The 16,918-nt window shown below is 35.4% G+C and overlaps 1 protein-coding gene and 2 long non-coding RNA genes across 3 annotated transcripts; 1 reads left to right on the top strand and 2 right to left on the bottom strand.

The window, feature by feature from the left end:
- Window positions 1-626: 626 nt before the first annotated feature.
- LOC121805064 (kinase D-interacting substrate of 220 kDa-like) lies at window positions 627-3,809 on the bottom strand. Its single transcript, XM_042204816.1, has 2 exons — window positions 2,949-3,809; window positions 627-1,963 (listed from the first exon to the last, which is right to left on the bottom strand). Exons 1-2 carry the CDS (start codon window positions 3,645-3,647, stop codon window positions 764-766), a joined length of 1,899 nt encoding a protein of 632 aa, XP_042060750.1. The 5' UTR covers window positions 3,648-3,809; the 3' UTR covers window positions 627-763.
- An 8,330-nt stretch (window positions 3,810-12,139) lies between these two features.
- Window positions 12,140-12,912, bottom strand: LOC121805939. The gene is made up of 2 exons (XR_006051557.1): window positions 12,784-12,912; window positions 12,140-12,291 (listed from the first exon to the last, which is right to left on the bottom strand). It is a non-coding gene; the product is annotated as an uncharacterized LOC121805939 (long non-coding RNA).
- On the top strand, window positions 12,291-13,402 carry LOC121805938. Its single transcript, XR_006051556.1, has 3 exons — window positions 12,291-12,494; window positions 12,566-12,625; window positions 12,821-13,402. It is a non-coding gene; the product is annotated as an uncharacterized LOC121805938 (long non-coding RNA).
- The last annotated feature ends 3,516 nt before the right edge of the window (window positions 13,403-16,918 follow it).

Below are 16,918 nucleotides of genomic sequence, written 5' to 3'. Positions count from 1 at the left end.
CTGGTGAATTTTCTTTCGATAAAATATACTTACTGACCCATCTTCAAAATTTGGTTTGCCTCCTCTCCTTTAAGGGTTGTGTGGTGATTTTTAGTAGGAGTATTAATTTGATCTGATTTTACAAGAAAAAAATGTTTCTTTAGATTAAGAAACTCAATATTGTGTTACTAGATTAAGCAGTAAACTATCATCTTAATTGTATAGGCTTTATGACGAATTGTAACCCAATTTGAATAGATTATCCCAAATATTTTTTACCACACATATCAATCGATATTTATAATATAACTCTGGGGTCAGTTGAGTGAATTGGGCCTAACTTTTAAATTTTTATTATTATTGAGAATATAAAGGTCCAAATTGGAAAAGTGAAAAGTACTCTTTCCAGTTTTCCATTGTTTTGAGTGAATGATTGAACTTGAGCCAAAATGATTCGGGCACCAAATAAGTTTACTTGATTTAAACACCTTATGATCAAATCTATAAAGTATTCGATATAAAAATTTTAGTACTACAAACCTTTTGCAGATTATTATGGATTTAGGGTGCATATTTTATTGTTTTTAAACTTCAATTTCTTGTTATGAACAACATCAAAATACCATATGAATTTGAAAAGAGCAAGGTTTTTAAGAAAAACATATATCATTAAAATACAAAGATAAACACTCAAATAAAATTCCATATCTCTCCACCTAAACCATCTGTACAAAACTAGTTAACCATCACCACCTTCTCTACCTCTTGACAATCCCCTCTCCGATCACGCCCCCGCGAGCACCGACCGCTCGTACACCTCGTACGTCTCAGGCGCCTCGACCCCACCCTGGCTCTGGCTCGGGCCACCAAAGCATAAATACTGATTCATCACCAGCCTCCTATTCACCACTCCATGCCTCCTCGCCCCTTCCTCATTCGAGCACGAGGCCTTTGGGGCCTCATGCTCGATCAGAGGAGGCGGGGCCTCCAACGACCCCTGCGATGAAAACGAAATCTTCGAGAAGGAACTCGAACGCGACCTATGAGCCCCCCTCGGGATCGCTTGCATCACCCCGTGCATGACTCCCGAGGCGAGCCTCTTCTTAGCCGTAGGGCTAGGCTGGCTGCTCCGGACAGACAGCGTCCGTTTATTGCTCGTTGAAGAAGGCGCCTTCGAGAACCTCTGCCTCAGAGGCAGAGGAACCCCCTCCTCTTGCACCGGCTTCTTCACCCGTTTAGGCCAATGCAGGAGGCGTTTGAGGCGCTGCGCTGCAGAGGCCTTGCTACTACGCGCCTCCACCACCACCACCTCTGGCGAGCACGAGCTGAGGCCAACGCTGCGGCTGCCATCCGAGGCATTCTCCAAGCCGGTGTACAAGAAGATCTCAACATCACTTATCCGAAAAGAGGTCCCCGGGCTGCTCCCCATGCTCTGCCTCTTGATGTGGGAGGCGATCACGCGCCTAGCCGAGTAGTCTTGGGAGGTGAAGATCCCTCCTGCGGATATGAGGTGTCGGGTGAGCAGCTCGGAGGAGGCAGACAGGGGCCTCTGCCTCAGGATATCGAGAGGCGTGGCCCCATCCTGGTCGCGTATGTTGAGATCGATGGACTTGACGGTCATGAGGAGCTCGACGAGATTGGAGTGAGTGTTGGCTAAAATGGCTAAATGGAGAGGGGTTCTGCCTTGGCTGTTCTTGGCATTGATGATGTCTTCGACGGGGAAGAGGTTCCCGGAGAGGAGGTGCTTCATGAGCTCGAGCTGGCGGTCTAGTCTGTGGAAACCGGGGCTCTGGAAGCCGGAGACCACAGCGTGAAGGAATGTCTCTCCGGTGTTGTTAGTGGCGGAGATGGATGAAGGAGAGGCTAGGATTAGGGCTTCAACGACGGCTAGATGGCCGCGTTGAGCTGCCACGTGCAAGGCCGTGTTGCCTTGGTTGTCCATGGCGTCGATTAGGCCGGGAGACGAAGCAAGATCTGTCACAACCTGAGCAAGATTGATGCATCATCAACAACAGATTCTATCATTAATCTTGCTTCATTGAACTATAAATAACAAAATCAACCATTTGCATTTTGGATTCTTGTACCTATCATATAGTACTACTCCTATAATTTAGCATAAAAGTAGTTTAGTTATTCTAACTTTGCATTTTAGAATCCATTATCAATCATAGTAGTCTATGCTGACAAAGAACAAAATAAAGTTGTAAGTAGCAAAATAATAAACTTAGTTTGTATTTCAAAGTTTAGCCTAAATAAAGTAAAAAGAGACTATCATAATTTCAAATGATAAAATACTACTAGCATTCTAGACAAGATAATACTCCGTATGAGATAAGTAACAATAAGATTTCCTATTTAGGATTAAATTAGATATCATGGCATGTGAGTGAAATGGTTAGTTATGAAATACATTTTGGTATTAAGATTCACATTAAGGTTAAACCATTTTAGTGATATTCAAATACTATAATTTTAGTCCAACCATTTACACTAAATTCAAATTTAAAAGAATATTCTCTATATTATGACTTTTTTACTCACAAAATTTTAAAAAGTTTTTGGTTTCAGTTTAACTTAAAGATACGTATTTTTCACTTAAAAATAAAAAATGAGATTAATTTTGGAGTACTATTGAAACTAAATACTTATCTCATTTTAGGTTTTAGTGTATCATTCGAGATGAGAAGGTGGGCCAAGAGCTCATGGTGGGCTGGGATCCCCGGTGAAGGGGTGCATAATAGAGGGTGTTGTTCCTCACACCCCATTATTTTATATAAAAAAATTTAATTTTATTTGATGAATAAAATAATGGGTGCGGGTAACAGCACGAGCACCCCCACTATGCACCCCTCTACTGTAGGGCATCCCATCCCGCTCATGATACAAAGCCGCAGTCGAACAAGAAATAAGATTAGTCATAGCAATATAATAATGGGGTGTGAGGAACAACACCCTCGGGGGTTTACCTGAACCTGGCCTCGGGCGGCTGCAGCGTGCAGAACAGTAGCTCCCCCGACATCCCGATACGCCAACGCATCGTCCGAGCAATCCCGGAGCAGCTCCTTCAGCAGCTGGAGATTGCCGCCTCTAGCCGCCGCGTGGATGGCTCTATTCATAATCTCCAACTTATACGCCGCCGGGATCTCCCCTGCCTGCTCCTCCCCGGCGGCGAACCTCGGCGCGGCGGCGAAATCCAACACCACCTTAAAAACCTCCTCGCTCTTGCTCCTGGCGGCGGCGTAGAGAATATCCGTGACGCCGTATTCCCCCTCGCCGAACACAAGAAGCGGGTCCCTCTCCAGCAGCTCCCTCACAAATGCGGCGTCGCCGGCGGAGGCGGCGGTGTAGAGGAGCCAGCCGCCGTAGCCGCCGCCGATGAGGGAGTTCTTCCCGTTCTTGATCTGGCACTCCGCCAGCAGCCGCCGGGCCACGGCGGAGCGGCAGGCGGCGACGTGGTGGAACTCCTCGTCGTCGTCCCACACCGTCTCCAGCCGCCGTATGCGGCGGAGGGACGTCAGCTTTATGAGGTGGTTGCCGTCGAGGCGGAGGAGCTGGCGGACCAGGTCGTAGTAGCCGTTGGCGGCGGCCCAGTCGATCGGGGAGGCATACCACCACTGGTCCCCGGTGCTCTCCCACCGGAGAGGGAAGTATGTCGCCGGAGTCATCCTTGACTTGACGGAAATGGGGAATAAGGTGTAAAGATTGAAACTTTTTGTGATTTGAGGAAGAGGGTTGTGAATTGTTTGTGGATTAAACCAAAAGCGAAGATCAAATTAGTGTGTTTGATTAAAGATGAGATTGATAAAGGTGGTTGGGTTGCCGAAATCCGTATCTCACTGCAATAAGAGAATAATGTGGGAAACTAGATGGGGCCCGCCACTTTTTCTCGCACCAAAATTTCACTAAAGAGTACTCTCTACTATTATAAAATTAGAAAGCTGCTTTCACAAAAACATTTCCAATTTTTATGTCAATTACATAAATAATTTTGTTATTTGCATATTCGCTGTTATTGAAAAAATATTATGAAGACTCTTTGAATTTTACATTTTGTACGTGTGAGATATTTTTACATTTTGACAACTATAAAAAATGACATGTTCGTACATTTTATGTTTAAATAAATAACACGATGAAACCTAAATATACCTAATAGTTGTAATATTAAATTAAGATTATACGTTATTATTTGTAATAAAATCAAAATTGTGTATATATTATTATACCTTTATCATAACGCATATAATTCAATTTTGATTATTAATACTAAAGTTATTGTTTAAATGATTCTTTATATGAATGACTTTATAATTTAGTACTAGTAATTATAAAGATTATAAAATTCAACAAATATATGGGGTGGTAAAAAATTAGTTGTATGAAATTATTCTTATAGAAGGAAAAGGTTTATGATTGTGTAGAAGGACATTCATCAATCACCATTATCAACTAACAAAATAAAACATTATTTCACATTAAAAATATATGAATTTTTTTTTATAAAGTTATAACCATTAAATATAAATATCAATTTAATACTATTCCATATGTGTAGTGTGATATTATAATCGCACTTATTTGAGAATTTTCATTCTGCAAATTTTATACTTTGACAAGATAAGATATGCCCATCACAAAAGGAGAGGGGGTAAAGAAATAGGGTGCAGGGGGAAAAAGGGATGGTGAGAAAAGTTGGAATAGTACAAATAAAATATTTGAACAGTTGAAGAAGTAATTATTTGAGAATTAATTTCATTCTGCAAATTTAATTTGACAAGAGAATTTAATTACGGCCATTACAAAAGAGAGGGGTAAAGAAATAGGGAGCAGGGAAAATGATGGTGAGAAAAAGTTGAGATTTTGGAATAGTACAGATAAAATATTTGAATAGTTGAAGAAACATGTGTAGTGCAAGAATTATTACAGTGAGGAGTAGTAAAGTTAGAATAATAAATAAAGAAGAAACACATGCCGGCATGAGTATTGTTTATAAGAGATAATGATTAATAAACTCTCATTCATATAAACAGGATTAGAAAGCCATCATTTTTCTCACCTGCAAAAGTAAGTATAAAAAATAAATAATTTCAGAAAATGGAAATCTGGCTACCCTACTATAGGAATTACAATTACAAAAATCATCACATCATGAACCAATCCACAGTGAGGTCGAAAATCTCAATAATAATAAGATCCTAAAATTTTTTGAGTTGTCTATAATGTCTATCCCCATATAATTAGGAATGGAAGAAAATTAAATAAAAGCTCACCTTTCTAGATGCTTACAGTAGATTAACTTTAGACCTAATAAAAAATAAATATAGTTGAACTTATCGAATTTTGACGAATTTCATTAATTATAAAATTTAATTGGCCGGTAGCTTGTACAAATATGTGGCCGACTCAGCTAATATTATCAATATAGCATAATTTAATTAATTATGTAATGCGCTCTACCAATCTAAGTAAAGAATTTCTCTTTCGATTTAATATCTTTTGTCATGAATTACTCCTATTTAATCTTCTTAAACATATATTTTCATAGTATTATTAGCATATACTGTAGATTATATATATACATTGCAGATAGTATTGACAAGGATTTAATTTCCTGATATTTTTTTGAATTGTTTCTTCAAATTATCGCAATCTTTTAATACATAAAAATGTAGTATCGCAATCTTTTAATACTATCTTTCACTGTCACATTTATTTTTACAAATTTTAAAAAGAAAATACTATCTCCATCTATAAAAAAATCTTAGTAATGGACGACATGTTAAAATGCAAAATTGATAAAATTAAAAAAATAATAGTTAAAGTATTGTTAATAAAAAATGATATTCACATTCGCTTCACTTCTCTCTGCATCCATCGTGGTATTGTATGTACCTTGCAAATAATTGTCGTGGCTCTTCTTCAAAAATTATATATTAACCACAGAAATAAGAAATAATTAACTATTGACGATTGAACTTAGTACATTCATGGTATCTCTCTTGCATGCATCGCAATGAGAGTGCACTTTGGAGCACATCGTTGTAATTTTGAGAGCAAGAAAACTAGCAAAATATGCTGTAAATAAGAAAAGGCCGAAGAAATTGAGAATATATATAATGACCTGATTTGAATTGAAGGTAGATAAATGAACCAAAAATTGAAGTACCTTTTGATATAGTGGGGCGTTCGGTTTGCAAGATTGTATTCGAGATTAAATTTGTAGTGTATTTGGTTCATGAGATTCAACCCTACAACTCATTTCTAGATGGATAATCATGAGATAATTAGTCATAGGGAACCCCCTATGACTAAAATAATCTCACAACTCAATCCTAGATTTTATCTTAGTATTATTTTATCTTGGAAATTGAACACCACCTACAGAAGGTAAATTAAATGAGACTTTTGAAAGAATAATATACAAAGGAGTTTGAAAAAGGCCTAAATTAATGTTTAGGCCAAATGTAGAGCTGCATAAATACTGTTTCCAAAATGGAGAAAGTTTTATCTTTCTCAAACTTAGCAACAAATAATTACTCATTTTGTATGATCTTGACTTTATAATGAAATATAATATATTCTGAATTGTTTTTTTCAAAATCATCATCATAAACGAAAGGCTAGGTAGTAATAGTATTGCTATTTTAAAAGTAGTGTACCAATTTTTACGTAACTTCAATATTTGGAGATTGGAATTAATAGTACAATAAAATATTTGAACAGTTGAATAAACATATGTAAAGTAGAAATTATTACAGTTCTAGTAAAGTAATAACAAAAATTAAAGAAGAAACACATGCCGGCATGAGTATTGTTTTAAGAGAATGAATATTAATATATTAACATTCATATGATCATATCAAAAGGAGTAAAAAGCCACCATTTTACATTTTACTCTCCTGCAAAAGTAAGTACTATATATAATAATGGAATCCTATAAATTTTGAGTTATGTAGGAATATATAATTAAATATGTCCATATAATTAGAGGATTGGAAGAAATTAATAGTGAAAAGTCTAGATGCCTCTGCGCCATACGCCCATACAGTAGAGAAACTTTGCACCTAATTAAAAATAAATACAGATGAACATTTCAAATTTTGACGAATTTAATTAATTATAGTAAAATTTTGTTGGCCGGAAGCTAGTCCTAATATGTGGCCGACTCACCTAATATTATCCATATATAAGTACAGAATTTCTCATTCAATTTAATCTTATGCCAGGAATGTGCTATTTAATTTTCGAAATAATTAACATAATTTTACATAGCATGTTAGCATATACAGTACTCTCTAGCACGTCACGTCATAAACCCGATTTTCTTTTGTACACGAAATTTATATTTAGAGAGTTAAGTGCAGAATGAATAAAGTATAAGAATGAAAAGAGAATAAAGTAAAAGAGAAATAAATAAAGAGATAGTAATAAATAATAATTGTGTTAAATTTTGCCAAAAAATGAAATGACTCACTTTAGGTGACACGTTTTCAAAAAAAGAATACGAGTCACCTATTTTGAGACGAGAGAGTATATTATTAATAAATTGCATATAATGTAAATATGGATTTCAATTCCTTATATTTTTTGAGTGGTTTCTTGAGGGTATAGCAATCTTTAATACGGAATAGTATATTCCATCGTCACATTTATTATGACATAATTTAAATGAAAAACAATATAGAAAAGCAATAATAAAGAAAAAACCAATGTTTTAAAAACCGGACCGGCAAGTGAACCGGCGTCATTACTGGTTCACTGGTTCAACCGGTTCACTGGTCGAACCATTGGTTGAACCGGAATACTGTTTATATATATATTTATTTATTTATTTAGTAGTAAATAATAAAATTTAATTAAATGTTTTATCAATAAATATTATAGTATTATACATTTAATAGTATTATTATAGAAAACAAGTCTTGTACTAGTAGTATATTAGAATATTTAATAACGTTAAGTTTAAATACAATAATAAATTATAATACACAATATTAAAAACTAGTATTAAACTCTATGTATAATTATAAACTCCTATATCGTAAAACATTAGTGATTGTAAAAGTATAATTAAAATATAAGAAATATATTATAATTAACAATTTCGAATATATAAAATTAAAATGAATTATCTTACAAGAATATAAAATTAAAAAGAATATATTTTTAGTGAATGATAGAATTTTATTAACATTTTATCAACAAATATAATTAAATATATAAATTATACTAGTGGTAAGTTATTGTAAATAAAAAATTTAATATTTATGTATAAAAATAAATAAGTTCATAGTATTATTTTCAAAAAGTAATGCGACAAAATAATATTATACACAAAGATATATGAATAAACATAAATTAAAAACATATATTTAGTAAATACTCCTAGTATATAATCAAATAGTAGTAAACTTTTAATATAATTAATCACATATTCTTAATATACATATATACGTATTACACACAGATTATTAGTTTATATAGATAAAATATTTCGTGTTTAACATATGAAATAACTTATGTTCATATTACTACCAAGAAGTCCTTGTGGTGTAGTGGCACCGGGAGGTCTTGAGTTCGACCCCTATCAAGGCCAAAATTTTAGAATATTATTTTGAAAAGCATTTGAACCGGTTTCCGGTTCCCGACCAGACCGGTCTGGCCGGCCAGTTTCGGCGGTTCATGACGGTTGAACATGTCACTGGTTTTATAGTGCTAACCGGACCGGACCACCTACCGGTTCGCGGTTGAACCGGTCGAACCGGCCGGTCCGGTCCGGTTTTTAAAACATTGGAAAAAACATACTCCCTCTGTCCGCGAATAGAAGTCTCGTTTTTCCATTTTAGTCTGTTCGCGAATAGGAGTCCCGGTTTACGTTTACCATAAATGGCAATAGGGTCCCACCTTCCACTAACTTATTCCACTCATATTTTATTTAAACTAATATATACAAGTGTGATTCATATTCCACTAATTTTTTTTATCCACTTTTCTTAATATCTCTTAAAACTAGTGCCGCCCATAAATGAGATTTGTAATAACAGATTGAGGGAGTACATGTTTGGAAAAAGAGCAAAATTGGGAGCATGCGAATTAGTCTTGGATTTTAGCAATTTAATATTTTTAATTGATTTAATGATATAGTGATTCTCGAGAATTGTAAATTGAGACTGTGACTCAACATCCTTGATCTGTCCATCACAACAACACAAATATTGGAAATGTTTTTTTATTATTATTTCATGTTACTCCTATTAATCATTCAAATTGAAAAATGGCAAGAAAATCTTAGTCCATAAAAAATAAAATAGTTTTATTACTTCTATCATTTTTTCTCTCACTCTCTTTTCGTTACTAATTGGATATTGAAATTCTGATCATTTATAATTATATTTATTATTTGTGGATAAAGGTAATTTTATATAGATCCTTGAGGTACTAACACATTATGATCCTTCTTCGGTGTTGCACTATTTCCATCTACATTTAACCAATCCTATTTCCCTGGATTATATGATATGGATTCGCTGGCATCCATTTTTCACATACCGTAATAAATAGTTTATATTTTCCGATAAATATTTTTTAATCGTATTACTTATTGTATATACTGGTATCCATTTTTTTTATTGAGTGGTATATGTTACTCCTAATAGATAAAATAGTTCTATTCAAAACAAAAATATTTGGATTTTCTGAGCTAGAACTATTTTATGTTAAAATTCGTATTATCAATATCTTATTAGTGAACAAAGTAGAATTATCTACATCGATGTATGGTGCTTTTTATCATCACGTCTCTTTACCACGACTGTGGACACACCATTTGCCCTCTCACATGGGATGAAAGCAAAACATGCCAAATGAGCAATTGCAGAAATTAAAAATAGCAATTAAATCATGCAACGTTTGAATAAAACATATAATTATGTATATCAAAGATACTAAATTCCTAATTACTAATATGGAAATTGGCCCACTAACAAAATCATGTGAGAATTGTACGATAAGTGTAGAAATGTAAAAGGAGATGTTAGGAAAAATATATGGATACAGCGAAAAAGACAGCAAAAAGAGTCGAATTTATTAAAAAATCTTGCAAAAAAAAGGGTTGAAAATTTGAAATTAAACATTGATTTATCAATCCATTATATACAAAAAGCTGGCAATCTTTATACGGGCCCCCACCGCATTCGGGTCGGCCCGGATGGTGAGAAACAATTGTAAGTGGTAGAGACCACCGTAATCATGCCCTATCATCATCATCATCATCATAATCCCAATCACAAATCTTCTCTTCGATTTTCATAATTTATTATCAAATTTTATTCAAATATGCCAAATAGTACACTGTAAACAACAGCCATTATGATTATGATAATTGTCACTGCTCAAACTATGACTGATAATTATGCCTTGTTCATAATTTAGTTTGAATACACGAATTATAGCATTACTTAATAGTTAATTTACAAACTCAAGTCAAAATTCATGACCAACTAAAGCTCATGTATTTTAAAAACCATTAACATAAAAAACTAGTGATATGTCTATAATTATTTTTCTAACTGCGGAAAAAAGCAACGAAAATTATACTTATTACTTTGAGTTACTAAAAAATCATGACTTGAGATAGTAAATCAACAAAGAAAATAAGTAGAGATTATATTTTTTAAAATTAAAATCACTAAAAATTCTCCATCAAAGAACAACTCTGAAGTAAATGGTTAAAATAACTCACAGATTCGCACACAGAGAGGCTCAATACTAAAATCAATCCAATCTAGAAAGAGACTAGGAAACATTGGGCTTGGGTGGAAAAATGCTTATAGCCCACACAATAATAGAAAAAATTAGTTTCAGTGATGAGATAATCGAGACACGTCTGATTTCTTGGATGGGTACTCCGTTTAAAAGATTTGATAAGTGCTTGTAGACTGCCATGTTTTATGCCGTTGTGTGGACAATTTGGGATATTAGAAACAAAATGGCATTCCAAAATTTCAAACCTAACTAGGAGTTCGAGAAGAAACGACTTTTGTGCGTCATGGAAATTGGGTGAAAGGGTGGTGCCCGGAATTTTTCCTTGTACATGGGTTGTTAGTGGATGAGTCTAAGGTTGTTAGAGGCTGGGCAGGAACAAGAGTTTCATGAAGAGGTATGTTGTGCTGACTTTCAGTTGAAATCTTGGCTCTTGTTGATTTTTACCTTCTCTTGTGGAACTTTTGTTGGTTTGGCTTGGTGATGAGGTGGTTGACTGGTTGGTGTGTTGCTTTTTTGGGGCTGCTCAGTGTTATACTTAGGGGTGGGCCAAAAAACTGAAAACCGAAAACCGAATATCCGAACCGAACCAAACTAAAATACTGAAATTCGGTTCGGTTTTCTGTTCGGTTCAGTTTTGAAAATACAAAAATTTCATTTTTTCGGTTCGGTTCGGGTGAAAAAAAAATTGAAAAACCAAATAACCGGATTATATTTTAAATATAATATTACATTATATTCTATTGTTTTAATATATTATATTATATAATATATATATATATATATATATATATATATATATATATAATAAAATAAAATATATTATATATATTAATATATATGTGTTTTTTCGGTTTTTTTATTTTTCGATTTTTTCATATAATTTCGGTTTTTCGGTTCGGTTTGAGTTTTGAACTAAATTCGGTTTTTTGATTTTTCAGTTTAGGCAAAAACCGAACCGAAACCCGAATGTTTACCCCTAGTTATACTGTTTTTTCCTTTTTTTTGGATCCCCTATTCTTGAAGGAATGGAGTTTCATCTTGGTGGTCTCGCCTTGTGGCTTGCCAATTAATTGAACTATCACAAAAAATAGAGTAAACTACAAAAATGGTCCATGGACTATGGGTTTATGTAACGCCCCGTTTTTCTAAACCTAATTTGTGAACCCTAAAGGACTTGTATTTAATGCTATTAATATTGCGAAGTCTGTGAATTAATTGTTGAGTGGAATTATTGCTCGACTAGAAATTTGTGAAATAAATTAATGCGCGAATCTAAAATAATTCCTTTCCGTGGGGAATAAATATATTGGACTCAATCCGCGAGTTGGATCGGATAAATGCAATAAATAATATAAAAATTCAGTCCGTGATAAATAAATTATGGACTGCATAATTTAAAATAAAATACAAAGTAATGTGAATTAAACTAAACTAATTTAATATTCTCCATGTTGATTTGATCATCAATCGACATTAATTTAGATATTAAATAAAGATCTTGTAAAGATTATCGTCCTCCGTGAAAAGACTTTCCTCCTCCGTGCTCTGCAAACAAATAACAAATAAAAGAAAAGAAAATCGAATTCTCCCCCTCAACCCACGTTAGAAAAGCCGCCCTCTCTCCCCTAAATCTCTCCCATATCTTTTAACCACTTCCCTCTATATTAACCACTTCACAAATTCATTCTTTCTCATACCGTTCTCTGCAGCAAGAAACCAAGACAGATTCTTAACAACTTCAATTCAAGGTAATTCTGATGAAGTTTCCTCTATTTTTTTTTCATTATTCAAACCAACTCATATAATCTTTTCCCGACAGAAACCGAGAACCCAACTCGACAGGGGAAATTACCATGTATTCGCTCAAAATCTGTTCAAGGTATATGATCACTTGTTTCCTCAATTTCAGTCACATTCTGTGCATACCATGTAAGCAACGCAACTTACGATAACGGTAACTAAATCTAATCAGTAGCTCGAACAATTAAATAAAAAGGAAACGAACTTTAATTTCACCAAAACAAGTAAGAACTTAACTGTAAGTTTGAAATCGAGAATCTCGGGTTGGTTTCAGGGCACCGACGCTGACCGAACCCAACGGCGAAGGCAAACTGACCGCAGCCTGCGGTGACGACGGCAGCGGCGCCGTGGCGACGAATGCAGCAGAGGCTGACCGACGGGAGGCTGCAGACGACGGCAGTTTTGGACGCGCGACAGCGCCGACAGGACCGTGGCGACCGCAATTTGTCTTCCCGGTGAGCAGCGGCCGGCGACGGTGGAAGGCGACGGTGAATCGGAGAATCGACGGTTTCTGTTTTGGGGCTTTCTCTTTAATTGGGAGTTTTCGTTTTCTTGTGAGAAAAATCGAGAGAGATGGAGGTGAATTTGGAACTTCGTTTTGTTAGTAGCTGCAATTTGTGGGAGAATACAGTAGAGAGAGAGGGGGGAGGGAAGCCGACGTTTTGTTTAGAGAATGAGAGTATTAATATGTTTTGTTACTTTTGCAGTAAGGTTTACTTAATTTTTGTTTGTGTATGTTGGGGAGGGAGTATACGTGACAAAAAAAGGCAGTATATTTTTTTTATTTTTTCTTTGGGCCTGCTCTTTTATTTTTTAAAAGCAATTGGGCCACATTAATAAATTAGATGTTTTGTTAGTTGGGCTCTCTTATATTTTTTGGTTTGGGGCTTAAAAATTTTGATTGGAGATATAAGGTGGGGAAATAATTAAGTCTTGGGCTTTTAAATAAATCTTTGGGCCGATAATTAATAGTGACGAATTATTTAATTAATTCTGGAATATTTCGACGAATGAATAATTTTATCCTAAGTCCGAAATAAATATAGTTCGAGGGAAAATGGTTGCGATAATTTAATTATACACTTTTATAATTTTGGAGATTTTATTTCGATATCGTTGAGGAAAAATACGAGGAGCCAACGGAGGAATTAGGGGCGTAAGCGACCGCCGAATAATCGAAAAACTGAGATAAAACGAGATAAATAACTTCGCTTAGGATGCATGCATTTTTATTTATTTGTTTGAAATGTGTGTTGATTTATGTACTATCCAAATGTTAAAGGTGAATCATCGCAAGTGAAACGTGATACCAAGGGGAGGAAAGTGATTGTGAATTAAGCAGTCGAGGTGGGCTTTCTTTTAAATAAGGACAACGTCCTAAATATTTTATCGATGGAAATGAAACTGTATTTATCATGCCGTGATTTGTGTTTTAACGTGCCTATCTGATATGGGTATGCGCCATTGTTATATAAATCGAATTCGGGTCCTCGTAGGGCCGCAAACCCTACTTGGACTAGTGTACACCTATGGTAGATCGTGTGCTAGCGTACGGGCTGGCCGGTCTAGTGGCTTGGTTTGTGGCCACATTCCAAGTCATGTATTGGCAGATATGGTAAACGTCTATGGGAAAATGACTGATCAGTCGACTTTTACAATGGGAAATGATTTTGAGTGCCTCGGGCCTTTCTAAAGCTAAACCCCGATGGTTACTTATGTATGGCATGATAAATGATATTTTGATTGAAAATGTTTTCGGCATGAGCCCACTGAGTATATTTCATAGTACTCAGCCCTGCATGTGTTTTCCCTATGTGCAGGTTGAGCGGCGACGAGGATGTGGTGGTGTTGAGCAAGTGAATTTAAGAGATTATTATTGTCTTTGAACCTTGAGTGCCGTTGTGTCTTCACACATGACGTCACTCTTTCTCTTGGTCGTTTCCGCTGTGTCGTTTCGTTTAATTATGTTATATTTGGGCCGACAACTTTAATTATTAGGATAGGATATTCTTGGTTATTTATTGGGATATTAATTGTTGGTCCAACTAGTGATTGAAACCCTAATTCTTTTCGTCTGTTCATTTAATACTTTTAATCACGATCGCCCGTATTTATTAACTCTAAAAGGGCGGTCGTGACAGTTTGGTATCAGAGCCTCAGTTTCTTTCCGCTCTGGACCCAAGAGTCTTTTGGAGTCAAAATCTATCCTTGTATTAATTGGCTAAAGTGTTAAACCTCGAAGGCTCAACACCACAACTCGTCACGCCCAACCACGAAAGAAGCGGTAAGAACATTTTGGCGATTTTTTTTAAATGAATTACCGAAAATTTTGAAATTCGGTGGAAAAATGGTTCCTTGCAAAAATGGCAATTCTGGGCCTATTGGAATTTTAAAGTAAATGCTATGGCTTTGGAAAATATTGTGGTCATACGAGACGCGACAAACTATGGGACGTGAGACACTATGGAAGTATGTCATTGAAGGTGTTGAATGTGATGGATATTGAAGTATGAAAATGAATCGTATGCTTGAGACGGAGACTTGTTACTACATGTTTGAACTGCGAATTTAATTTGAAGAACATATATGTTGAATACTTGAACGGCGAAAATTCTAATGCATATTTTGTTGAAATCATATGAATTTGGAACTATGAAACGCAAACTATGACGCGTGTGTAGTTGCAATTACGTGATTGTGGTATAAAGATGGACATGAATTGCATGATTTATGAAATGTGATTCCATGGACTAAGGATTGGTTGAGTTACTATTTTAAATATTAATATATGCTGGATGAAATGCTATGGAATGCCAAATGGTTTATATGGATAAACATGTTTGACTGCGCAATATATAAATGACATTTTATGTGATAGTTCATGATTGATGAAGTATGAGGTATTGTATAGAATCATTGTGAAAGTGAAATGTGGAATTTTGAACTTCGTTGCAAACGTAGAACCCATATGAAGCTTGAATTAAGCAACGATCGAATATGTATTGAAGTATGAGACTATGCACTATGTCTGGAAAACATAGAGTGCCTAAGAAGTATGCTAGGTTGAACGTGCTTGAACATAGTTGTAAATTGATGACTACAATATCACTTTCCTGAGTGATGGGACAAACGAAAACATATACTTCGAACTAGACGGATTATTGAAATTGTCTATTGTTTTCCCGGGATGATAAGAACAAAACGAAAGGAAGTTTCTAACGAGATCAAGACAAGAAGAAATGTTAGGTGACGTATCCTTACAACGATGAGAAATTGTGCCTGCAATCAAATAAAGTGAATGCAATCGTGCATAACATGTTAATGCGACGACGCGTTACAAATATGGCAACACTTATGACACGTTAAGGCCGGGAGGGTTATTACCATGTTTTAATGAGAATGATCGCTATGGCGTGCCAAAAACAATATGAAGGTGTGATCCTCAAGGACAGTTAATTGTTGTAACGACACCAAGAATCTTGACTTCGAATCTAGAGTTTTCAAGAACGCATCTATTATCTTCGGGAAATGACGGAGTGCTACCTTTGTAGTTAGAATGGATGAATTTAATTGACAGTACTTACTTGGATTCTCATAAACTTTTTCTATGAAGCTCCTTGACAATGGTATTCTTTTCGTGCATTTAAAACCTTTGATTGACCTGCAATTTGCAAGTGATGCATCACTGTTCCCTTTTAATGAAAGTAGAGACTCATTCTTGTTCCTCTTGAGTCATTTTCGGAGCCATTCTTAAGAGCATTTTCAATAGTGCTCCTCATATTGAAACCGTTCTGATCCAAGTAAGACTGTTAAATAGATTTCTAAATTCTTGATACAAGACTCTCAAGAAAGACAATGGCTCGATCTCTGCAAACACAATATGAGGAATAAGTTTCAAGAGACACATACAAAATGATACACCAACAACATGAGGAGTCGAATGTTTTCGCATCTATGCTTAGCTGTAGCAATCAGCCAAAGAATCGAACGTTATACCACACCAGACATTAGGTCTTAAGAAACAAAAAGCTGAGAGAAGCCGTGCACATCAAATGATCACGTTTTGCGGCTCATAAATTTATGTAAGTGGTTGATCAAGGGATATACGGATAACAACTTAGAGTCGGAATATTAAGGTCGTCGCATGAGATCATCATTGTACGATAGTAATGGAATGAAAATACGAGTACCCTGATAGATTGAGATATACGAATGAAGGTCGTAGACGAGAGGAAATCGTCTAGCAAGTGGCGAAATTGAATCAACTAAAATGGGAAATAATCGAAAGGAGAAACGCGCGCAAGCACCATCACCACCACCTTCACCACCTCCAGTGGACCGAGAAATTGTGAAGTTGTTCCTAAAACAAAAA

Source organism: Salvia splendens, chromosome 5, assembly GCF_004379255.2.
Source record: "Salvia splendens isolate huo1 chromosome 5, SspV2, whole genome shotgun sequence".
Lineage (NCBI taxonomy): Eukaryota > Viridiplantae > Streptophyta > Magnoliopsida > Lamiales > Lamiaceae > Salvia > Salvia splendens.
The sequence above is the reverse complement of the archived record's forward strand: the minus strand, read 5'-3'. Positions and strand labels throughout refer to the sequence as shown.

Excerpts from the sequence above, each read along its gene's own strand:
- LOC121805064 (XM_042204816.1), bottom strand. The coding sequence starts at position 3,647 with ATGACTCCGGCGACATACTTCCCTCTCCGGTGGGAGAGCACCGGGGAC. Across the intron at positions 1,964-2,948 it reads CCGCCCGAGGCCAGGTTCAG|GTTGTGACAGATCTTGCTTC; the intron begins GTAAACCCCCGA and ends AATCTTGCTCAG.